This window comes from Diadema setosum, chromosome 3, assembly GCF_964275005.1.
Source record: "Diadema setosum chromosome 3, eeDiaSeto1, whole genome shotgun sequence".
NCBI classification, from domain to species: Eukaryota; Metazoa; Echinodermata; class Echinoidea; order Diadematoida; family Diadematidae; genus Diadema; species Diadema setosum.
This window is the reverse complement of record NC_092687.1, coordinates 20,397,084-20,423,915: the sequence shown is the minus strand read 5'-3', so window position 1 is coordinate 20,423,915 and position 26,832 is coordinate 20,397,084. Positions and strand designations below refer to the sequence as shown.

The 26,832-nt window shown below is 37.3% G+C and overlaps 1 protein-coding gene across 1 annotated transcript in view; it reads left to right on the top strand.

Moving 5' to 3' along the window:
* The window catches only part of LOC140226545 (uncharacterized), a 125,202-nt gene that overhangs the window by 62,193 nt on the left and 36,177 nt on the right, over positions 1–26,832 (top strand). The window contains exons 9-19 of the mRNA XM_072306996.1: positions 1,864–1,959; positions 5,966–6,061; positions 7,476–7,571; positions 9,645–9,740; positions 11,073–11,168; positions 12,684–12,779; positions 13,076–13,171; positions 14,324–14,419; positions 14,720–14,815; positions 15,665–15,760; positions 16,073–16,168. Of these exons, the coding sequence (XP_072163097.1) occupies positions 1,864–1,959; positions 5,966–6,061; positions 7,476–7,571; positions 9,645–9,740; positions 11,073–11,168; positions 12,684–12,779; positions 13,076–13,171; positions 14,324–14,419; positions 14,720–14,815; positions 15,665–15,760; positions 16,073–16,168 (1,056 nt within the window). The remainder of the gene's footprint in view (positions 1–1,863; positions 1,960–5,965; positions 6,062–7,475; positions 7,572–9,644; positions 9,741–11,072; positions 11,169–12,683; positions 12,780–13,075; positions 13,172–14,323; positions 14,420–14,719; positions 14,816–15,664; positions 15,761–16,072; positions 16,169–26,832) is intronic.

Below are 26,832 nucleotides of genomic sequence, written 5' to 3'. Positions count from 1 at the left end.
CACTGCTTGTTAAATGTAGTCCCCCTACAGATTATAGACAAAATAATATCAAAGATAAGGCGGAGTGGAATAACAAAAACACCATATATACATTATTTACAAGGGCACAATTATGAACCGTACAATGGTAACCTGAAATCGAATCTTTTGTGGAAGCAAAAAGCCACATATCGTTTGCTGCATTTTATACAATAAGTCATGTGATGTTACAAAGTACAGGTTTATGTACAAAGTGTTTACAGTGTACATTATATATCATTAGAATATTGAATGAAACAGAAGATAACCTTCCGAGTATACTTAATGAAAGCACTTCTAGAAAACATTGGTTGAAATATACATACATTTAATTACCATAAAACTGTTTATTAAAGGGGAAGGCTAGTAACTGATCAGTGGGAATCAGTGGAAATGCTGGGAGGTGATTGTTCCAATCCTTATGGGATTCATTCAAGAGTTCATTGTATATCTATTGTTGTGTGAAAATGATTTGCTTCAGAACGGTCTCATATTCAAGTAATGTGCAGATTAATGCTCCGTCACTGACCAGGGACGCTAACCTGGAAGCATTAAACTGCACATTACTTGAATATGAGACCATTCTGAAGCAAATCATTTTCACACAACAATAGATATACAATGAACTCTTGAATGAATCCCATAAGGATTGGAACAATCATCTCCCAGCATTTCCACTGATTCCCACTGATCAGTTACTAGCCTTCCCCTTTAATACTTATCTGATCAAGAAAAAAAAAAATTGAGCTTATACTTAAAGCTATGTAAGCTCTGAGCTTGTTTCAGTGAACGATCGAAGGAATTCCAAAGCTTAGGACCAGTAAACATGAAATTTCTGTTGCCAAAACTAGTTCTGTTTTTAGGAAGATGATAGTCATTCGCATGCCGCCTTGTTGAGTAATTATGTGTAACATTATTTTTTCGAAACATTTCCTTAAATGCAGCAGGGGTAGCGTTAATTTCTACATTGTACATACTAGTAAAACAACCCAGCTGAAGACGATATAAATCAGTAATCTTAAGAATGCGGTTTTCTTTAAACAAGATAACAGTGTGTGATCTATAAGCGGTATTGCATATCAATCGCATCGCTCTTTTCTGCATGTGACTGAGTGAGCCAATTATACATATATTCAGTGTTGAACAATACAATGTCATGGTACTTGTTTTGCTTTTTTCAATAAAAAGCATATGAAATAATCATTGCAAGTTGAGCTAACTCGCTCAGTGTAAGGTGGGTGTCTTAATCACATTGAGTGATAGTTCTAGTTTATGTATGATATGATGGTCTGAGTTACGATATTTCATTGCCTGTTTTTCAAAGTGCTCTGTTTGAAACATTATGATGTATTATGAGTTTAGATGAACTATGTTTGATGTAGAATAACAAATATCACAATGGAAAAAAAAATACTGAAAAAAAAAAACGAGAAGACTTGATACAGTTCAAGCTGGACTATCGATTGAGAAGCAGAAAGTAGCGAAGAGAAAATGAGAACGGAACGAAAAAAAAAAAATATTTACAAGCTGTACCAAAATATAACACTCCCTGCCGGCACAAACAAACAAACAAACAAACAAACAACCAACCAAAGCAAACAAAACAAACAAACAAACCTTTATCTAATACGCTTGTTGAGAAAAACAACAAATTTGCAGGCCTACATACTAGTATCGTACTTTCAATCCTCCCTTCATGTCAATGTCAAACTCTTTCCACATGTCTTCTTCCAGAGTTCCCTCTGGTCAATGGTACACTTCTTGTTTAGTATCTGACTTCGAAGCCTTTTCTGTAATTCTTTTTATCCCCATACTTAATATAATGTTCTCTCTCTTCCTTCCAAGTGAACTGCACTCTCGAGCCATGTGAAAATGGGGGCAGTTGCTGGGACAACGCCTGCATCTGTACCGAGTTCTTCACTGGCGTTCTTTGTCAGCAGGGTAACTATCCTTTAATATTTCACCACAGGTTAAATTAGTAAAAATGTTATCTATCTATCTTGCTTATTTCTTGTGTCCTTCTGTACATTTTTTTTTTTTTTGCATGAGCAATACAAAAATGTAATTCTTCATAAACATGTTACGTGTGTACGGGTACACCATAAAACGAATAAAATGGTTTCTCCAGATATTCGTACTATAGGCCTATATTTTGATTACATTCCACATTAAGTCCTGAAGTGGCAAAGGAATTAAATTCATAGGAATGTACAAAAGTGTACTGTGTTTATGAAGAAAAAAAAATGTCTTTTGTTTGTGTTTTTTTTCTAATGTAAGAAAATTACGCATAATTATGAAAGAATGCAGGAATATTAAGTTGGGTTTATCCATTGGCAGTCCCCCCCCCCCCGCTGGTTATACCGAAAACATTCTGAAAATACCTGCCTGCGTCCATCAGCGAATGCATTTACGACATGATTTGTTGCGCAACACGATTGCGATTTATTCATCAACCATGGTAATCATTCAAATAATCATTCATCTATCACTTCTTCATGTGATACAAAACATATCGGTGTCCTTGTCTTTCTTAACCATTGACTGATATTGACTTACGTACATCAGACAGCTGAGCAGGGCAACTTTAGATTTACATCACCGCAAAGCGTGGCTTTTTGTTCTCTACAACTTTGCTCACTGCATGTCTAACATACTTAAGTAACCATTTCTTACAAATAAGTTACATGGCTTTGAAAGCAGAGTGTTTTCCAGACGCGCTCATGCATTGCCTTCTCAGATTAATGAGGCACACAGGAGGTTGACACCAAAACATATAAATTCAAATGGCATAATAAGCAGGGGCCGCAGAACGCTTTGTTTGGTGTTTGTTTTTGTTTTCAGAATGGGAGGGGGTGGGACTGTTGGCTTAAAGGGAGGGGGTCAACGTCAATGGTGACGTTTCTCTTTCTCTCCCCCCCCCCTCCGTTTAGCCTAGAAAAAAAGGAACCCGTGGAAATTAATGGGTGTTATATTTTTTCTTCCCTCTCTTTTTATGCCTCCGCCACGAAGTGGTGCCGGAGGCATTATGTTTTCGGGTTGTCCGTCCGTCCGTCCGTCCGTCCGTACGTACGTCCGTCCGTCCGTCCGTCCGTCCGCTTTCGTTTACGCGATAACTTGAGTAATATTTACTGGAATTTTACCAAACTTGGTCCAAGTATGAAGTATGATGGGGCAATTATTTGATTAGATTTTGGTGAAATCGGCTAAAGGTCAAAGGTCAAAGGTCAAGGTCAAATCATGAAATTGTATCCGTTTACGTTATTTGATTAGATTTTGGTGAAATCGGCTAAAGGTCAAAGGTCAAAGGTCAAGGTCAAATCATGAAATTGTATCCGTTTACGTGATACAATTTTGTTTGGTGTTTGTTTTTGTTTTCAGAATGGGAGGGGGGTGGGACTGTTGGCCTAAAGGGAGGGGGTCAACGTCAATGGTGACGTTTCTCTTTCTCCCCCCCCCCCTCCGTTTAGCCTAGAAAAAAGGAACCCGTGGAAATTAATTATATTTTTTCTTCCCTCTCTTTTTATGCCTCCGCCACGAAGTGGTGCCGGAGGCATTATGTTTTCGGGTTGTCCGTCCGTCCGTCCGTCCGTTCGTACGTACGTCCGTCCGTCCGTCCGTCCGCTTTCGTTTACGCGATAACTTGAGTAATATTTACTGGAATTTTACCAAACTTGGTCCAAGTATGAAGTATGATGGGGCAATTATTTGATTAGATTTTGGTGAAATCGGCTAAAGGTCAAAGGTCAAGGTCAAATCATGAAATTGTATCCGTTTACGTGATAACTCAAGACTGGATAGAGCAAATTTCACCAAACTTTCTTGGAGGATGATGCATAATGGGACAATTACTTGATTAGTTTTTCAGTGAAATCGGACAGAGGTCAAAGGTCAAAGATCAAGGTCAAATCCTAAAATTTATCTGTTTACGTGATAACTCAAAACTGGATGAAGCAGCTTTCACCAAACTTGGTCCAAGGATGATATATGATAGGACAATTAGTTGAGTAGATTTTAGTGACATTGGCAAGAGGTCAAAGGTCAAACGGTCAAGGTCAAATGCTACAAATGTTGCAATTTCCTCCATATCTATGCAATGCCCAGAGGTATTTTCTTGAAACTTGGTGTGGACATGTTCTACTGCGTAGAGATTCTCCAGAGAGAGTTTCATGTCATAAGGTCAAAGGTCAAAAGGTCAAAGGTTAGGTGAAAATGTTGCAATATCACTTTTCTCGCAAATGGTTCAATGTATCTTCGTGGAACTTGGTACATACGCATGTACTGACTGGCAGGAATTATCTAGGGAATTTAGGGGTCATGGGTCAATAGTCAGGGGTCAAAGGTCAAGGTCATCTCCTCAAAATTTTACTATTTCCCTCATGTACTAGATTATTCAATGCTTGCATTATTAGTTTCAAAAATTAATACATGCATTACCTAATGGAGATTCTCTGGGAAATTTCCAGCCAGAAGATCAAAGGTCAAAGGTTAAGGGTCAAAGGCCAGGTTTCAATGCCTCCCCCCCCGAAAAAAAAAATCCATTACACTCTTTCTTCATACCTTGGAAATTACTCAATGCATAAACTTATAAAAAGGTCTGTCAGAATTCAAGTAAAAATTCTCAATTTCCCATATATGTGTACCTGCATTCTTAAAAAAGTAAAGCAAACCCAGTTCAAGACATTTCTGACAAACCTGTCATTTCAATATTTTGCCAATTATGTGAAACTATCATGGATCACACATTGTGAAGACATTGTACTATACGCCTATTGGGAGAATCATGCATTATGGCGGAGGCATCAGTCGCCATAGCGACATTTCTAGTTTTTTTTTTTATTTGACTAGCAAAAAAAAAAAAGTTTAGTATGTGTGTGTGTGTGTGTGTGTGTGTGTGTAGGGGAGGGGTCTGTAGCCCCTATTGAGTGTTTGACATCTTGAATAAACTTCTCAACCGATCTGCAACTTGTTGCAACCATGCGACACGCTTCGGAGCTCTCTGATTCATGACCTGATGGCTGATAGCGGGGGGGGGGGGGGGATGCGGGGATTTTTTTTTTTTTTTTTTTGAGGGGGAGGGGGAAGAGGGAGTTTATATAGGGTGAAGTGTAGAGTGCTACGGGCGCCGTTGAGTCAAGGAGGTACCTCCTTGGCTGAATGTAGCCGAGTGTTGTGCTACGTGTATAGAGGAGATAGCCTGAGGTGTTGTAGACCTGTAGATCTGGGCCCCGTTTTATCAAAAGATAAAATTGATTTTAAATTCCCTTACCACGCAGGCTGCCATGGACTTACAGTTGAAATCAACTATAATCAATTTTAACTCTTCATAAAACAGGTCCCTGGAGATGTAACGATAGATTGCGATAGTTCGTACCCTACATAGTGTGCATGGGGGTATAGAGATCACTCTGAGGTCGGATGGCCGGGCGGTCGATCGGTCATAGCAACAACAGTTTTTAAATGTAAATTATATTAGGAAAATATAATATGCGTTTGTGGATTGAGCTGACTCCCTATGTTTTAAGTTATCTTACTTGAAATTTGACACTTGTGACCGCTATAATCTGCAAACTTCATCTTTCGTCAAATGTCGAACCTTATGTTTTCATGGTAACAGCAAAATCTGTTGCCATGGCAACATTTTTAATATAAGCTTTACAAAAATGCGTGAAAGTGGTTTTGAGCTACCTCCCTCAGTTTTTAAGTATTTTACCTGAATTTGATATATATATATATATATATAGTTGACATTTATCTGCCCTGTGCTGGGAAGTACGTTAACGACAATTTGCCATGCGCAGATTGTGCATGTGTGTGTGTGTGTGTATGTGTTTATTTTATTATTATTTTTTTATAATGTATTGCTTTTTGTTTGCTGGAAACAGATTGAAGTGAATTACAAAAACAAAAAGGATAAATATCTTGTGTGTTATGCATATCCCCTATACAGTCGACTGTGAGAACAACCCTTGTCAAAATGGAGCAACGTGTAATCCCGCTTCGTGCAGATGTCTTACTGCATTCACTGGAACGTTCTGCGAGTTAGGTGAGTTTCTGTGATCAAACCTTGGATTTTTTTTTCCAGCACCTTTTCTTTTTCTTTTTTTATTTGTTTATTTATTTATTTTTTTCTGGGGGGGGGGGGTTAGTATTGTTCTTGAACAGTCGTGACAGAACACAATAAATCCATACAAAACAATATACGCTTCACCCTAACCTTACTCCTATCCACAGTTTGGAATTTTCTTTCTCTTTGCCAGTGCACAAGTGGATAAAAAGTAAAGAAACGGAAAATAATCACCCACGTGCAATAACGTCTATGGCGGAGCAGAGAGAAGTGGAGTTTACATTACATTGCGAAACGGAGATAAGCTCTGGCACTAGCTGTTTAAACGCTAAATGACTTAATTCATCCTTCTCATTTTTTTTTTTGTCCCCGCCGAACGAGTTCGAGCAGGGGACTATGAAACGGGCTCCGTACGTGTGTGTGTCCGTCCGTGTGTCCGTCCGTCCGTGTGTGCGTCCGTGTGTGATCAAAATGTTCAAAATGCTACTCCTTCGCCATTTCTAACCCGATTTTGATTCTGTTTGCTTTATATGATAGCACTACATGGGAGCTTTGAAACTTCTGTACAGAATTTCAGTTGTGACCTTTGACCTTGACCTTTGACCTATATTGTACATTTTGCTTTAAAATGCTACTCCTTCGCCATTTCTAACCCGGTTTTGATTCCGTTTGCTTTATATGATGGCACTAGGTGAGGGATTCGAAACTTCTACACAGAATTTTGACCTTTCACTTCTTTGACCTTTGACCTTGATTTTTGACCTATATTGTACATTGGCTACAAAATGCTACTCCTTCGCTATTTCTAACCCGATTTTGATTCCGTTTGCTTTATGTGATGGCACTAGGTGAGGGCTTCGAAACTTCTACACAGAATTTTGACCTTTGACTTCTTTGACCTTTGACCTTGATTTTTGACCTATATTGTTCATTTTGCTACAAAATGCTACTCCTTCGCCATTTGTAACCCGATTTCAATTCCGTTTGCTTTATGTGATTGCACTAGGTGAGGGCTTCAAAACTTCTACATACAATTTTGACCTTTGACTTCTTTGACCTTTGACCTTCATCTTCTTACCTATATTGTACATTTTGCTACTAAATGCTACTTCCGGCGGGGACATACGCACCGCGTAATTTCTACTTTTCCTTGTTTTTTATCAATCGCAAATGGCAAAGAAGAAAAAAGAAGTATGTAACTTCCATTCTGTTTTCATTATATCAAAGATATTTGTATATCTTTATTTGATCGTTCGTGTTCCATTAGTCTTGATGTATTTTCGCTGTCAGTTGTGTAATGTATTATAATATCATTTCCTTTTTTGTTTTATGAGTGATTACATTATCTACCCCATGCTGGTGTGTCTGTTTTCCCATTTGTTTTTCGCGTCAGTGAACTGCGCCAACACTCCGTGCCAGAACGAGGGAACTTGCGAAAACAATGCTTGTACGTGTCCTGTGGGTTTCTTAGGAACACTCTGTGAGCACGGTGCGTTATTTCCTCTTCCTTTTTGCACTTTTGATCACTTGTTGTTGAGTGAAAGCAGCAAGGCCAGTACCACATTAGAGAAAGTTTGGGGAATGAATAAGTTATGAATCTTTAAAGTCTTGGTACAGCCACCACTACAGCTCATGACGTCATGATGGACAATAAAATAGAGCAAATGTGTGGAGATTTCCACAAAATTTAATTTACCACGAAAAGAACCCATCTTATGAATTGTTCGATTTTCCTCAAACTTTCACTGATGTATTCTACTTACAGTGTATATTGCTGCTTTCTCTAAATTTACATTCATATCCTTTGTTTTTGGTTTTCATCAAAACTCTTCTGCTCTTTAGTCCCTTTCCCTTAGAAGCATTTTTTTTCTTTTTTTTATCATTATACCCCAAATGTTTTCTACAATATCTTTGTCCTCGATAGTACAGTTATATCATTCTCTTATCTCGATGTACCTGCCAACTTTTGGTGCACATGTTCAAGGTCAAATATCAAAGTTCAGGGTTAAAAGCTCAAAATTTTAGTATTTCCCGCATATCTATTATGCAATGCTTGAAGATATTTTCTTGAAACTTGGTGTATGCTTGCATTACCCAATAAAAGTTTGAGTAAAAATGCTATCATTTTACTTTTTTTCTCCATTTCTGGGAAGTGGTTTGAGGTATCTTCATAGAAATTAGTAGCGCCTATGTGTGCATGTTTTGCCTGAAAGTAATTCTCAGTCTTGGGAATTTGGGGTAATGGGTTCATAGTCAAGGATCAAAGGTCATGGTCAACTTCTTAAAATTTTACTATTTCTCTCATATCTATGCAATACCTGAAGGCATTTTCTTAATGTTTAGTGTATAATACGTGTATTACCCAATACAGATTCTCTGGGAAAGCTTTAGGCAAAATAGTAAAGGTCAAAGGTCAAGTGTAAAAGAAGTTTTACTTCTTCCTCCATATCTTGGAAGCAACTCAAGGTATCATCATGAAACTTAGTACATAGCCCCATTTTCATGCCTATTTCGTGCATATAAAATACCTAATCACAATTGCACGCAGTAAATGACAAGCGCTCGTGACGATGTTTTGCATCTCACTATATCTTAAACTATGCAGTCCTATACATTGTACATTCAACGTAGGGTTTGGGCTTTCCTAATATCTTCCTAAAGTTCTTTCGTAAGAACATTCTAGAATACCAACTTCTTCCTAAGCCAGAAATTTGCATATCTTCCTAGGATTCATCCTCATTTACATATTTTCCTAAGTTTCTACCGGGTCTTCCATAGAGTCCGGTTGGATGTGAGATGGGAACACTTTACCGAGTCATGCGCCCTGCTCTTTGCAATGAATGGATAAAGCGAGATCTCATATACGGCAAAATGTAGGCCTACATTGAGGAGTCGTCATTCCCTCACACCAGGGACCACCATTGAATGTCCTATCCGAAGGACAGAGTGTTTTGCCTTTTGCTAGAGTCGACGGCATGACACCGCTAATCCGGACTCGAGAATACTTTAATGTTAAAAGAGTTAAACAATGAGTTTTCATTTTTATTCATTCTTGTATATATATATATATATATATATATATATATATATCAATAACAATGTCACAATATAGAGGAATGCATTAAATGCCAATTGCCTTGATTTTAATACAAAATCCGAATTTTCGGGGGCCTCCCCCTTCGTCAGGGATGACAGTGCTAATGAATTTCCACTGTCTGACTGTGTACATATATGTATATGTATATATATATATATATATATATATATATATATATTATATAAAGCATGAGATATTGTGGGTTGTATACAAATTCCTCAAGTTATGAGCACCTGACTTGATGTTTGGCACATGTGGTCGCTGTAGTGTGAAAATAATCAGACCTTACCGTTGGTCGATTCTTTTTCCAATAAAAACCATACAAAATGTTGTAGATGGAGCTAACTCGCTCTTTATTTATTTATTTTTTTTAATCATCCTCGGCAACGTACCTGCATGAAATTGTTAGGCGAGGATAATTATTACCTTCATTAACATTTCTAATTACTCTTTTTCTTCCATCAGTTGATTGCTCCAACGATCCATGTCAGAACGGGGCATCTTGCGAAAACAACGCCTGCACGTGTCCTGTGAACTTTGCTGGAACGGTCTGTGAACATGGTGTGTACAGTAATTTCGTTATTTGACTAGATATGATCAATGTGAAACGTGTACACGTATGTTCATTCTTTGTGCGTTCTATAACAAAATGTTTATTCATCGGTGTGGCTGTAATCTGACAATCTGAAACAGACTTCTCATATCCCTTCAGAAGTGTCAATTTTTGTTCTACAAAATCCTCACAATGCAGAAGAAATGTGTGAAATAACGCTGTGATTACACATATTCAGCTTGGTAACCACGAACATGCGAAAAATTAGCCAGTAAGGTTCAACCGAAGTTCTATAGTCTCAGAGCATACTCGATAGTGGTTGCTGCATATTAATTTATGATTGATTAAAGGGACATTCCAGACGATTTTCATAATTTCACATCATGTAGTACATAAATCGACAACACCATGTATAGATTTGTGGAATTTATTGTGATTCTTGAGCAGAGAAACAATGCTTTGAAAAACCTTAAACAAATTACACTGAACAAGGATGATGACATAGGAGGTTCACATATTTCAGAAATGTAGCAGTGCAGTTCCATTACAATACCGCTGGCTTGCGCGTTCACCTGTGTATAATCTATGCATGCCTTCTTCTTTTGTTCTGCTTCCTAGCCCCAACTCATGCATTCTTATGGTGACTCTGCCATGTAATCATCCTTGTTCATTGCAATTTGTTCTAAATTTTAGAAAATATTCTTATTCTTCATCCTAATTATCACAAATTCTGAAACTCTGTCCTCAGTATAACTAATTTATAGTTGTTCAAATGTAAAAATCTGAAAATCATCCGGAGGTCTCCTTTAACGATAATCGACAGTTTGGACCACAGGAGCAGCCACCGATCATTCATGTTAGAGTGAATCGCTTGAAGCTTGTTGGAAAATATGATTGCTAAGATACGATTGATCATCACGTAACGTTCTACTTACCCCACTACTTGAAAGGGGAAGGCGGTGCAGGAATAAAAGCTGTACGCGCACCATCGACATTATTCTATACTGTTGATCTAAAAAAATGATACTCCAAGGCGACTCGTTATCATGGCAAAAAGTGTCAGCAGGGTTAGTTTCTTGGTCATCCGTTTTGATGTATTTCAAACATATTCCAAATTGTGGTTGGTGTTTTTTTTTCGTGTGTTTTTTTTTTTAGCTCTTCTGAGAACTATGTTGTGGCTTTCAAGTTCCTACCACTCTAGTCTTTCGTTTGCCGTTTCGAGTAATTAATAACCACCCTGGCTATATTTAAATGCAGGGGTTATTTACTACTTTTTATCAATTTATTTCACAAGGAATATCTCATCACATGGGATTTTTTTCTTTTACTCTTTACTCTAGTTGACTGCTCCAATGATCCTTGCGAAAACGGGGCAACCTGCCAAAACAACGCGTGTACATGTCCAGTCGGTTTTATTGGCACATTTTGTGAAGAAGGTGTGTAACTTCCACCATATTTGTCGACTTTTTTTAATCACATCAAATCAAATATCAATTCAGATATCAAATCACAATATTGTGAAATGGCTTTCCTCAGATGGAGTGCAATGAAGGTAAAGTTCAATCGGTCAGCGCTAGAACTGTGGACTTCTTGTTTGTTTCTCTTTTTTTCATCATATTCATGGGCTGCATACTAAACACAGATTTGTAAAAAAGGGAGTTTTAGATTTGCGACGCAGACGTTAAAAGAAGAGAGAGAGAGAGAGAGAGAGAGAAAGAGAGGGAGAGAGAACCCTTGTCTGCGCATGCACAGGACTGCTGATCAAAACTGATCTCACGTCGTCAGAGATTTCACGACACGTTGTGGACTATTTTAGCGTCCACTGGAATTCACGACGCAGAGAGCTACTTGACGCAATGATGACGAACGACATACGGGGGCGCCATGGACTTTGCGTAGGCTGCGTCTTCGCGAAATCTTAAGCCCCGGTCACACAGCGCTTTACGGCTTAATTACGGCCAAAACCCGTCTAAAAGTGGTCTCCCGTGAAGCAGACGATGTTGTTCGCGTTGATGTCGAGTTTAAGACGAGCTACGGTCGATTTATAGACGTGGCAGGACGCGGGGAAAAATCGGAACGGCTTCGGACGCGGTCAAAAGTTTTGAACTGCTCAAAATTTTGCTCCGCGGACAACCACGGGTGGCACACGTGGTAAAGACGTGCAACACACGTGAAACACACGTAATAATCCGTGTTCCGGCAGTGATTAAGACTTGGGGAGACGCGGTATTAAAGACGCGAAAATTTAGCGAGCAGAGCACGGTCATCTGACGCGTGTTACGCGTTGGTATCACTGGAAATAGCGTGTGTTTAGCGGCTTATCACTGACAAATTGATTTTTTCGCGTACATTCACGTGGCTGGACGTGGTTAGCCGTCCTTAGGCAGCGCTTCAGCAGTGGAACAGCCGCCAACGGTCATACCCCGTACAAAGCACGGTCAAACCAAAATTGACCAAAAAATTACCACTTACGACCACGCCCACCAGATTTTCATAACTTTTTGTACGTGATTTAGACATGGAGTGCTGTGTGACCGGGGTATATAAAGCTACTTTGCAACAGGCCGCAGGGAGAGAGGAGAACGATCACCGCAACAGTCGTCTTAACGTCCGTGTCTCAAATCTACAGCTCCTTATTCTTGGATTTCGATATGGTCGTTCACTTTCAGCTTTTCTTTTCTTTTTTTTGTTGTAACCCCTCCGAACGACGTTTGAATGGGGGTATAAAAGAGTTAAGTGGGAGCATTACACTCCGTCACTGACATTTCTAGTTTTCTCTGTCCTACATCAGTTCAATAAAAAACCATACAAAATGTTGTAGATGGAGCTAACTCGCTCTTTATTTATTTATTTTTTTCAATCATCCTCGGCAACGTACCTGTATGAAAGTGTTAGTCGAGGATAATAATTAACTTCATTAACATTTCTAATTACTCTTTTTCTTCTATCAGTTGATTGCTCCAACGATCCTTGTCAGAACGGGGCATCTTGCGAAAACAACGCCTGCACGTGTCCTGTGAACTTTGCGGGAACGGTCTGTGAACATGGTGTGTAAAATCATTTCGTTTTTTAATTTGATATGTAATAAACATGACCAGTCTTTCATGTAACTATAAATTTGTCTCCATGTGTTGCGTAATAAAGACAATGTTTATTCATCGAATTTGTTGTTATTAGACAATGAAAGTTATATATCAGTCTATTCTTTGGTTTACCGTTGACGTAAGTTGTTATCAAGTTTAACATTTTAGTGCAGGGGTCATTTAATGCCTTGTTTATCAATCTATTCTAAAGGGAATGAATAATCATGTGTTTTTCCCCCTTTTTTATCGAAACACTCTAGTTGACTGTACTAATGATCCTTGCCAGAACGGGGCAACCTGTCAAAACAACGCGTGTACATGTCCAGTGGGTTTCATTGGTACATTCTGTGGCGAAGGTGTGTAACTTCCATCACATAAATATTTTTCGAAGTCTTTGTATCACATAATAATTTTCACACTTCGAACATACAGAGGAGCCATCGACCTGAATAAGACTTTCTTGTCGCAATCCTCTGTAAACAAGGTGAAATATTTCGAGTTGTTTTGCTTCTCCTTAGGCAAATGACTGTATGATATGAGCCACTGTGTTAGTTTATCGTTCGGTTGCTTCATCCGTCGTGCGTAAACTTAAAGAAGAAAGAAAGAAAGAAACAAACCAAACAACAAACAAAAATCAAACATTTTCTTCCTCTTCTTGAAAATACGAGACTGGATTTGGAAAAAAAAACACAAACTTTTCAGGAATCATCAAAATAATTTTCTTACATGTACTTCCAACATGCAGAAGGAGCCTCGACTTTAATAACACTTTCTTGTCGCAATCTTCTGTAAACAAGGTGAAATATTTCGAGTTGTTTTATTCCTCCTCAGGCGAATGACTCTATAATGAATGATTGCGATAGTCCATCGTTCGTCGCCCGTTGTGCGTAAACTTCAAAAGAAAGAAAGAAACCAACCAACCAACAAACAAAAAGCTAGATATTTTGTATAGATAGTGGTGGTGACCCCAGTGAGTCCCTATGGTGGGATCTAAATCAGGTTGCAATTACCTCAAAATTGGTGCTGGGTACTGCCCAGGGGGCCCGCATCAACGCCCGTATTACAAGATTTGTGAAGTTATTTCCCTCAGATGGAGTGCATTGAAGGTGAAGTCGCTAGGTAAGTGCTAGAACTGTGGGTTTCTTGTTAATTGTTTATTCATTTACTTCTTTCACCGTATTTATGGGCTCCATAAGGCGTGTAAGGCGTTTTTCATTTTGATGTCACTACATAATAACTGTCTCACTTGTAGAATACAGGAGGAGCCTTTGATCTTAATAACACTTTCTTGTCGCAATACTCTGTGGGTAGGGAGAAATGTTCATGTCCCAGCCTACACGAAGTGTATAACGGGGTATATAGGAATCACCGTGTGGTCGGTCGGCCGGTGTGGCGGTCGGTCGGTCGGGCAGATATTGGTGAAGACTCCAGGGGAAACTATGCTGGGATCCAAATTGGAGTATAATACTCCTTCAATAATATTTCTAGTTTTCTTTGTCCCACATCAGTTGATTGCTCGAATGATCCTTGTCAGAACGGGGCATCTTGCGAAAACAACGCCTGCACGTGTGTGGTGAATTTTATTGGAACACTCTGTGAACATGGTGTGTAAGATTATTTCGTTACCTCAATTTGATATGTAAACATGAACAGTCTTTCGTGTAACTGTGAATTTGTCTGCATGTGTTGCATAGTATCAAAGACAATGTTTATGTTTATTCATCGAGTTTGCTCTAATCTAAAAATGAAAGTTTCTATATCGGTCTATTCCTTGGTTTGTAATTTTTATATTAAAGTTATTAGCATCACCTCTAACACTTTAGTGCAGGGGTCATTTACTGTTTTGTTTATAAATCTGTTCCAAAAGGAATGATTAATCATGTGTATTCTTTTTTAAACTGTAGTTGACTGCACTAATGATCCTTGCCAGAACGGGGCAACCTGCCAAAACAACGCGTGTTCATGTCCAGTGGGTTTCATTGGTACATTCTGTGGCGAAGGTGTGTTACTTCCATCATATTTTTTTTCTTAGTTCTTATTATTATTTCTTTATTCTATCATCGATTATTTTCACACTTCGAGCTTACAGAAGGAGCCTCTGACTTTGATAACACTTTTTTTTTTGTCTGAATGCTCTGTGGACAAGGTGAAATATTTCGAATTGTTCTATTTCTCCATATTGCCTTAGGGAAATGGCTCTATAATGAGCTAATTCGCTAGTTCATCGTTTGGAGGCGTCGTCCGTTATGCGTAAACTTAAAAAGAAAGAAAGAAGCAAACAAATCGACAAACAAAAATCAAGCATTACTAGTATCTTCCTATTCTTGAAAATACGAGATACGACACTCGAATATATGAAACAAACAAACAAACAAACAAACAAAAAACTTGGCAAGAATCATCGAAAGAGGAAATATATCATTTTTTATTTTTTTTTAATTTTTCTTTACAAATATTGGTGGTGACCCAAGGGAACCTTACGGTGGGAACCAAATACCGCAAACAAGGAGTGGACTGGTCAGGGGGACCTGCATCAGTGCCCGTATCACAAGATTTGTGAAATAATTTTCCTCACATGGAGTGCATTGAAGGTGAAGCCACTAAGTGAGCGCTAGAAAGGGGTTTCTTGTTTCTTGTTTATTCGTTTGTTTCTTTCACCGTATTTATGGGCTTCATAAGCAAAAGGAAGATTTATAATTTTCTGGATTTTGATGTGATTATTCATATTCAGCTTCTCTGTTCATACCCTTCCGACCGAAGTTTAAATGGGGTATCAAAAAGTGTCAAGAGGGCGTATTATACATGTCATAGTTGTTCAATAATATTGCTAGTTTTGTCTGTCCTATCAGTTGATTGCTCCAACGATCCTTGTCAAAACGGGGCATCTTGCGAAAACAACGCCTGCACGTGTCCTGTGAACTTCATTGGAACGCTCTGCGAGCATGGTGAGTACAATATTTCGTGTGTGTGTGTGTGTGTGTGTGTTTGTAACTAAATAAACATAATCAACATGAAACGTGTATGTGCATTAGTCAGTGTACGTGTTATGTGAAAGTGTGTATTCAGCGAGTTTGCTGTATTCTGATGATTAAAGTCCATACTGCCTATTCAGTGGTTTGTCTTTTCCTATTTAAGTTGTTACTACCACCTCTTACATTGATGTGCACGTGTCGTATACTGCTGTGTTGTTGGTCTAGTCCAGCATGAATGGTTAATCACGTGTTGTTGTTTGTTTGTTTGTTTTTCTAATATTATAGTTGACTGCACAAACGATCCTTGCCAGAACGGGGCTACCTGCCAAAACAAGACATGTTCATGTCCAGGGAGTTTCACTGGTACATTCTGTGACGAAGGTGTGTCCTTTCTACTATCTGTATTTTTTTTATTCTGATTTTTTTTTTCACGTTTTTCAATTTTTCGAGCATTCAGAAGAAACACTTGACTCTAATACCATTTACATTTTACAATACACTGTAAGCAAAATGCGTGATTTTTTTAGCTTTTTATTACACTTCAAGCGACTGGCTCAAATGAGCTACTGAGGGTAATTCATTATCCAGCGTCCGTTGAGCGTCATGCGTCTTCCGTCGTGCCTACTCTTGTTCACATTATATTTCTTCATCTTTAAAATTTGTGGCTGGATTTGGACCAAGCTTAGCAGAAATCATCAGTGTGAGGACTGAGGAGGGAGGGGTCATACTTTGTAAAGGTGCTCGCGTGGCCCAAATCAGGTGTATGTTGCCGAAGGGCTTGCAGCAGTCCAAAATGTTTCTCTCAGATGGAGTGCCTTGCCACAAATTGGCAACAGACAAGTTTCAAATGACGTCATTAAGCCATACCGAGAGGCCAAAATGCGTATAGGAGGCACACATACAGTAGGCGTTCCGCGCACCAGAGCAATGAGCTTAATGCACACGTGGGGGCATTTCATGAAACGTTTTGTCAGAAATATTTTCTGAAAAATTGTTATAGCCGCTGAGATCCTTGCATCTGATTGGCTGAGAGCAAAATAATATGTTGGAAAAATATCAGACAAAACGCTTCATGAAATGCCCCCGTGAATCACTTTGTATCTCAGGCAACGCGTCATTTGACGTCACGGAATCTTGTCTATAGGGTGTATCCCAGGTCCGCCCTGGGAGAAATAAAATAAAGAAACATAGCTTTTAAAGTTTTGGACTTTTCTATTTGCTTTATAGAAGCCACAGGTACAACTGTATAGGCTTAGATGTTTGATGATGGAGTTTGTCTTTAGCTTTGCTATTCAATGCTTCAAAGATTATCTTTAACAGTTCTTACAGTTTTTAGTTCTTTCACACTATCAATTATAATTATAACATTGATTTATTGATTATAATCAACTAGAGTTTGTGATATGGAGATACACCCCCTGCCCCCAAATAAAAATAAAACATAAAATAAAATAACAAAGTAAAGCAGAGGAAAACAAAACAAAACAAAACAAAACATGGCAAATGCCGCATTAGTTTGTTTGCAGCAAACGGGTGTATCTGCAGTTACACCATACAAATCCTTTCTCTCGTAAGCTCTCTGTATGGCAAAAGGGTGTATCTGAAGATACCCCATTTTGCCAACAAAACCGGGAAAGTGCCTCATTAGTCTCTATTACCAATTACTATTAGTTTAGCAAAGACGGTGCATCAGACTCACCGTGCGCCACACATACAGGCAAAATTAAGTCGAGTAAGCTTATGAATACAGTGTAATCTAATAACTATTTGTATTCAAATCTATGCAGCTACTTTCAAAAGATATGGTACATTTAAAAAAAACAAAACTGACCCTTTGCACTATAGAATAATAACTTAAGAAAACAATTTCGACAGAATGGGACATGAAATTTGAGTGTATTTCAAATAGTATACAAACTTATATTTTCAAAGATATCAACAAAGAAGCCATGTGAGCAGTCAATCAAGTAAGTTTTATTATGAGTAAAAGATTACAGAGCTGAAACTCTCATATAAATCATTAATTTAAGATGTCAGCTCAAAACATAATCCACATATTTTATGTGCTCTGTTTAAATTCAATAGTCCAGTTTCACGGTTAGGCGCCACTTTTGTCAACCTGGGTGTCAAAATTTCAACTTCTGTGCCAATTTTTGTGCATTTATTTTAATCTGTTAGAAAATTGTACCACTCTGATGGAAAAAAAATATGGTGGAACATGCAGTATATGACTTCAAAAAGTTTCCCATGTTACACCTCCTCAACTAGACTGTGTAAGATTCCATGAAGACTTATTATTTATTACTGACGTAGTGAGTGTTCATCTTTAAAATCTAACATTTAAGCTTGAGGATGTGATGGATGCGACACAAACATATGTGAACAAACATTTCACACCTTGACCAATAAACGAAGAAAACATGCCATATCAATCATTGCGCAATGATCAGTCAGTACATCTCTGCTATCATTCTGAATAAGAAATTATATTTCATAAGAGAGTTTTTTTTTTTTTTAAATCATACATGTTATCTACCATGGCTGATGTGACATAATACAAATGAAGGGAACATCAATTTCATTTTCTGTTTTCTTACACACCTGGCACAGTAACCAATAATTCTGTTTGGAATATCACTGAGAGTACTCTTACAAGTCACTGACACATAATTTACCTATGGCTAGAAAGGCCTAATACCAATAAATGAATTTTGAAACGTAAGCAACATGAAAGCAATCAATTATACACAAACGTTAAAAGCAGAGGTCAGTGCTAGGTGAACTGCTGCAAGCTACAGAATCATGGATGTAATAACAATAACCTTAAAATGTATGCTTTTAAACTGCAATTCCCTTTTTTTGAAATTTACTTCGTCTTAATTAGTCATTTTGTCCACATTAGCAATCTTTTCGCTGAAACAGCTTGGAGGGAAATAGGGAGAAGTGCCAATGTGCTGGTCTGTGAAATACCATGGCGAGTCAACTTCAGTTGGTAAAATGAAAAATCATCAGCACCTGTAATGATAACAAAACAGAAAAGGAAAAGGTAAACTGAAAGTATACCTTCCTGACAGTTAGTATCACTAAAGTTCAACATGATTGAAACTTGAATGAAATTTACCCCGGAGTTCGGTGTACGAGGCGTACATGTACTTAGTGCTTCTCCTTCATCTGCGTCAGCCTGCATGACCAATCCGGCACACCACTTCTGTCCCCCTGCTTTCAGTGCCACAAAGCTACCAACTTTGATGTCTGGCTCCTCTCTTGTTTCTGGAGCCAAGAGACAGTAAATTCGTGAAGGTATGAATGACTATACTCATTGATATGCACCAACTTTAACGATATCAATGAGTGAAATTTGGGCACAAACAAGAATGAAAAAGAACAAGTAAAACTCAAGGCCAGGACTGCTGTTGAATCCCATACATGTGCATCTAAAGTTGTCTTGAGCACAATAGTAGAGGGGCAGCCACACTGTTCAAAAGGTAGGGGTTCCCACTTTCATTGTCCGACAGCTTGCGACCTGCTATTATCATAGTAGGGCCAACATGTCATTTCCACAGCAAGGTGATTTGCAGATTTACCATGTCGTCTGTTGCTTCAGGATGCCTCACTGGATCATTCAGCATAGGCCCATCTCTTGCAATAGCGAACAATCAAGGAACTTCATTTTGCGTACAAAGCACTAAAGTTTCATTTTGAAATCAATGAATGTCCAAATGAGTATTAAAAAGGATACTCTACGGGATATCACTTCTGAATTCGTACGTTGCGAAATCCCCAGTGTAGTTTTGGTTGACGCATGAGGGTCCACTTCCTTACATGCATCTTAGGTGCAGAAGCAGCTCATCGTTTTTGTCTGAAGTGCGGTGAATACTAGGACTCTCCTGCCGTACCTGATGTTTTTTGGTCCTACTTCTAGGGTGATCAATGCCGTTCGCAACAAGGAAAGTGCGCCTGCTTGTCTTAATGTCTTCTCGGCTGCAAGTCATCTCACTTGTAAGGTTTCCTCACAGAAGTCGTACGCTACTTTTGCATTGCGATAATAACTCCCTAGCCTAGGACTGCAATATTAATCTGAGCTTTCAATTCAATTCAATTCAAAGTTTATTTCATTTTTTCGACATAACATATGTTTCACTTCTTTTGATAACAGAGAACAAGGTAAATAGAACATAGTGAAATGAATAGACTGTACAATAATTGAGGACCTATAGTAATCATACATTGTATAGTAAAAAAGCAACAGAAGTGATCGAAGTGAAGTACATGTATACCGTGCGAAAAATGGAGGGACCCACTAAAAAGACAGAGCTTGTAGTATGTGGGCCCCTCTGGAAAAGAACATTGATGGAATCGAATCATCGTAGATACAAAAGATAACAAAGTGGGAGAAGCCTGGATACAGAAGATAATAAAGTGGAAGAAGTCTGGAAGCCCACTGAAAATTAGATTACCAGATATACACTTTCATAGACGCGAACAAACATGAAACAGGACTAGACAACGAGACAACTACTGAAAAAAAAAAAAAAAAAGGTTGTACAAGACAAACGGGATGGACAAGACTGACAAACTGAAGACAAAATAGCAGACAAGAATGCACAACAGAAACAGAAACAGAACAACAGAAACAACAGAAACAGCGATCTTCGGCAGAAGCATGCCAAGAGAATAAGAGGATAGTTGTAGGGGAAAAGGAATATTTTGACGCCTGAAAAAAGACAAGAAAATAGAAAATAGAAAATAGAGGGACGTATGAACAGGAGTAGCATACGGAAAGCCAACTTCAAGACGCTATGGGCAAAATGGCATAGGTGACAACATTGCGAGCATCCAGGAAAAAGATACCATTAATTCTTTGAAGAGGGGACAAAGTGAGCAGGTAAGTGTAGCTGAGAAAAAAGGCCAAATGGTTAATTCGGTATTGTAGAGTCATACGATTGCAATAAAAAAGACTTCAGTCTCCTCTTGAAAGAATATATGGATGGAGCGTTTTTTATGTCTTGATTCAAAGAATTCCAATAATTTGGGCCTACATAAGTAAGTGTGTTTTTAGCAAAAATCGATCTTAAAAAAGGTAAGTGAAATTCATTGGAACGCCTAGTAGGATATTCATGAAATGATTGATTTTTTAGGAACATAGAGTCAAAAATAGACGGAAGCAAGTTATTACAATACTTGTACATAAATTGCCCTAAATTAAACAAAAACAAATCTGCAATTTTTAAGAGCTTGTTAGAGGCGAACAACATATTTGTATGAGAACGTACAGGGGAATAACAGATAACACGGAGAGCTTTCTTTTGTAAGAGGAACACTCTCTCTAATAAATTCTGATGCGTGTTGCCCCAAACTAATATTCCATAATTAAGATGAGGCAATATTAACGACGAATATAGCATAAGTAATGATTTTTGTGGAATATGAAATTTCAATCTATTTACAATGCCTATATTACGTGAAATTATATTGCAGACATTATAAACATGTGATTTCCAGGAAAGTTTTTCATCCACAATGACACCCAAAAATTTGATATGTGAGACTCTTTGTAGATGAGAGTCATCTAATACTATATTTGTACTTAAACTATCAACAGTATTACTAAAAAGCATATATTTTGTTTTTTGAGCATTGAGTGATAGCCTATTGGCCCTGACCCAATTTGTCACTTTTTCAATTCAATGTTAATTTTATGAACGAGAAAATCAATATCATTATGGGCAAAAAATACATTAGTGTCATCTGCAAAATGAATAAAAGAGAGGTCGTCGGATACGCGACAAAAATCATTGATATAAATAATGAACAATAACGGCCCTAAGAGACTTCCCTGTGGGACACCACATTTAACTTCTCTGACAACGGAATCATTGTTGTTAATTGTAACGAATTGTTTTCTATCAAGTAAATAACTCTTGAACCACTCCAAGGCCTTCCCACGTATTCCATAATGCGATAACTTATAAAGTAAAATATCATGATTGATAGTGTCGAAGGCCTTGGAGAAGTCCAAGAAAATACTAACTAAATGAGAATGGTTATCGATTGCGTGAACAACTCTATCAACAAAATGCAAAAGAGCATGCGTAGTACTATGTTTCTCACGAAAACCAAACTGAAAATTCGTAAAAACGTCGTGTACCTTCAAAAAATTTACCATTCTCTTGTAAATAAGTTTTTCTAAAACCTTAGACAATGACGATAATAATGAAATTGGGCGATAATTGCTGACTTCGAACTTATCGCCTGCCTTAAATATTGGGATTACTTTAGCTAATTTCATTTTATCAGGGAACACACCATTAAAAATTGACAGATTAAATATATGAGCAAGTGGATCAGCAATCGAGGAAATAACACCCTTAAGTATGAAATTATCTATCTCATCATAACCGGAACTTCGTTTATTTTCAAAAGAAGAAATTATATCAATAATTTCAAATCTGTTAGTAGGTATAAAAGATATGGAATCAGAATTACGCTGACCTAAAAATTCAGTAAAATGAGAATCTGTTGCAGGAATGTTTTGAGCATAATTTTCGCCTATTTTTGAAAAATAAGAATTAAAAATATTTGCAATATGAAGAGGATCATTAATCAATTCATCATTCAATCTAATTTTATCAATGTCAGAGTGTTTACTCGGAACATTCATGGCCTGTTTTAGGACTTTCCAAGTATTTTTCATATCAAACTTATATTTCGATAATTGCTTAAAGTAATATCTTTTCTTTTCAGAACGTAAAATCATTGTCAAAGTATTTTTATATGATGTAAATCTATTCTTCGATCGCTCAGTTTTTTCCAATTTGTATTTGTAATACAAACGATTTTTTCTATTAATTGAACGAAGAATTGATCTGGAAATCCAAGGTAATCTAGGTGTCTTTTTATACTCTGATCTATTTCTTTGTTTTGGGATTACATCATCTAAATGATGATTAAAAGTTTCCATAAAATTACAAAAGGATATATTAACATCATCGCTGCCAAATACTCCTGACCAGTCAGCGTTCTTGAGAGCCACATCAAAACTAGCTAACTTTTCAGGTGAAACTCTACGTCTAAACAAAGGAGGTGAAATAGGTTTAATATTAGCTGGTGTTTTAAGAGTAAAACGAGTCATTATTGGAAAATGATCAGTCATATCTGAAAGGATTATAAGAGAGTCAGGGAGGGGTAGAATATTACAAAACAAGTTGTCAATGAGGGTGGCAGAGCGATCTGTAACACGTGTGGGTTTAGAAATAAGAGGAAGAAAGGACGAGGACAGAAGTGTGTGAAGAAAATCACTAGAGATATTATCATGCTCAGACTTCAGCAAATCAATATTGAAATCACCGAGTAAAAAGCAATCCTTATTTCGGAAAACGTGTGAATTATCAAGATCTGAAAAATAAGTTAAAAAATCATTGGCGTTTGAATTAGGAGGTCTGTATATAATGCCTACCATAAGCTTTCTACATCCTGGGATAAGAATTTCTATAAACAAAGATTCAACAACATTGTCCATTCTAGAAATATCTTCATGAACAATAGTATCAAAGGAACGAGATATGTACAATGCAACGCCCCTTCCATTCTTATCAAGCCTATTGTTAACAAACAAATTATAACCCTCAATTGCGAAATAATTTCCTGTATTGGAAGCTAACCATGTCTCACTTAATCCGATAACGGATAGCGACTGGCTTGCATCAGATTCTAATAGAAACTTTAAATCATCAAAATGTTTATTCAGACTCCTTATATTTAAATGTAACAAAGAAAACGTGTCCTCTGAAAAATTATGAATCATGTCTTTGCATTGATTCACTGTAATATAATTGCACGACATATTTTGAGTGAAATCATTACTAAGATCATGAGGCAATTCATTTGCAGCTGTATTCAGGCTATCGGTAACAAAATCATCGTAAGGGGTGGTTCGTGTACTGGTTAACCCACTAACTGGGTCAGAATCTAAGCTTGTGTTCCTAAATAATTCAAAAAAATCATCGTTGGATACGGAGTGAAATGGAGCATTCAGAAAATTAGCCATAATTAAAAATACGAGACGAATTTTTAAAAGTCTGCGTTATTAACAAAACTAGGATGTCATGAATAAGTGGACGATACAAAAAAATACCCAGTCGCCGGGATGTGGCGAGACGCTGGAGTAATCTACGAACATGGGTGACGTCAAAATCATGATAAGCAGAAGATCGCTGAAGAGACGTAGAACTTGAAACGAGAAAGGGCAGAATAAGGTAAGTAAAAACACTGAAAAGCATGGACAGAAAAAGACATAGAACACACAAAACATAATAAGAATAAATCCAGTGTCTCTGTGGGCTTCCGAGACGACAGCAAAAACATACATACACAAAAATTTGAGCCGACATTAGACAAGGACAAACGTGGCTTGGCTATTACATTCGATCAATTTCCAGATCATCAATGATATACGATAAGTACAGAATAGCTCCAAAAACCCCAGGCCAATTACCTTCTCGGGCACTTGTTAGCACACCGCAGGTCTGAATACGAAACATATTTTCACACCAATGCCGCCAATGGCATCATTATAACAGTGGTAGTGTGTGTATGCATGGAGTGTGTAAGCAGTGTTTTAACATGCGAGAGTATGATTGTGCTTGAGAGTGTGAGATTTGGGTGTGTGTGTGCGTGTGTGTCTTAACGTGTGCGTGTTTGACGTGGGCGTGGCTGCGAGTGTAGATAAGGAAAGAGTTCGGTTCAGTGCAGACGATACTGGGACCGTACAAGTGAAGAATTGCTGTTACAAGCAAGTACTGTATACTTTAAATTACACCAGTTTGGCAGAATGATGAGTACGCAGGAATTGTGCGCATATGAATATGCAGACAAGCGATAAAGATCTAACGTACGGATAAAAACTTGGAACTTTTCCAAAAATTGTCACAATTAAGAGGGGGATCAGACTTGTAGTAATAATCATCTCAAAAACAAAATGGATGGGGGGGGGGGTCGTTTATAAAATGCAATATATTCCTCAATTGGTCAAAGTACAACCCAACAAGGATTACACATGTATTGAAAATATGATACAGACAAATGAAGTTAATACACACTACAGACACAATCAGTTGGAACACCTGGAAACCTTTTGTTCCATTGTGTAAATATGGTGTGGGGGGGGGGGGGACACTCGCAACCGCATAGCCTTTCGGCACTGAAAAAATGAAATTCACTATTGTCGTGTACAAGATATCACTGCAATATTCATGTATATCATTCATTACATCATAATATCAAGTTTGCGTAATTCCCCAACATCAACAAAAAATAAATAAAAAGAAAGAAATCCGAACAGTTACATAAATCTAATTCATGAATCCAATTCATCTCTAATTTTACAGGATTTTCAATTAAAGCATACCACAACATATCATATTATTAAACAAAACAATATTTTGTTGGCATTACCTTATGTATATATATATATATATTTTTTTTTTGTGAAAATGGAGGAGAGAACTTATGACCAGTAGAATTATTTATCCTGATTGCACTGTGATGTTTTGCAAAATAATCAAAATTATATGGATATTTTCATCAGACCCGACGGCACTTGCTGTCAGAAAAACAGTCAAAAACACAACCGCAAACAATATCATATTGTTAGACAATAACATCACATTGCTAAACGACATATCCTATTGCTAGACAAAGCAATACTTTGTTGACATTTCCATATATATATATATATATATATATATTTGGAAAAAAAAATAAAGGGGAAATTGTAACCAGTGAGAATATTCATCCTGATAACATTTCCATATATATACATTTTTTTTTTAGATAAAGGGGAAATAACTTGCAACCAGTGACAATATTCATCCTGATTACACTGTAATGATTTGCAAAATAATCAAATTATAGGTATTCTCAATTCAGACCTGATGGCAATTGTCGTCAGAAACACGGTCAAAAACACAACCGTAAACAATATATCATTTCGTCACACAATACATCATATTGCCGAACAACACTGTTAGGCAAAGCAATATCTTGTTGGCGTTTCCTTACATTCTTTTTTGAAAAAGGGAAAAAACTTATAACCAATAACATTGTTAATCCTGATTACACTGCAATGTTTTGCTAAATAATCAAAATCATGGATATTCTTACTTCAGACCTGACGGCACTTGCTGTCAGAAACACTGTCAAAGACACAATCGAAAACCATACATTTTCATTCTAATGTCAATAAATTCCATATATATTATTTTCATTACACAAATTAATTGATCTTCAAGTGTGTTCACAAGAGAACGAAACTTTACAAACGTGACAGTAATTTTCCATGAAATGTCACATTCATAACACTCGGTAAAGTTGTCTATCTGATCACATCAAACACACAGGGAATACATACTATATCAAAATGAAAATTTGAATTCCATGATCACAAAACATGAGTTTTCATCTATTAAACCATAGCAAGTTGCGCAATACAAATCCTGCATTACGCCAAAATTCATTTTTGTTATCATAATATGCTCAGATTCTTTTTCAAAACGGATATACTCCGGTTAAAAAAAAACAAAAACAAACAACAAACAACATTGCATCCAAAGTCATATCGTATGACATAAAAACGTATCATCCTTTCATTATATTGATGTGCAACTGTTCAGACACGTTTTGTATTCAAGATACATGCCCCCTGTATTCATTTTGTTTAACCTTTCACCATAATATATATTTCACCCATCAATAATGAACTTAATATACTTCCATATCAAAACTGCACCGTGCATATTATCCATGATAAACCAAAGATTACTCTTACAATAATCTTCCAAAAAGACCGAAAGCAACACAACACTATAATTGGGCTTTAGCACATCAGGTAGTTTTCCCAAAAAGGAAATACATACTTGAGAAAGTCTATTACTTAATCAAAGCTAAAAAATAATTTACACAGGAAGTTCACAATAGGTTCTGATCCTTTTCAGCAAAAAAAAAAAAAGTACACTACGGCCTCTATATTACCCACTAAAAGAGTGTGA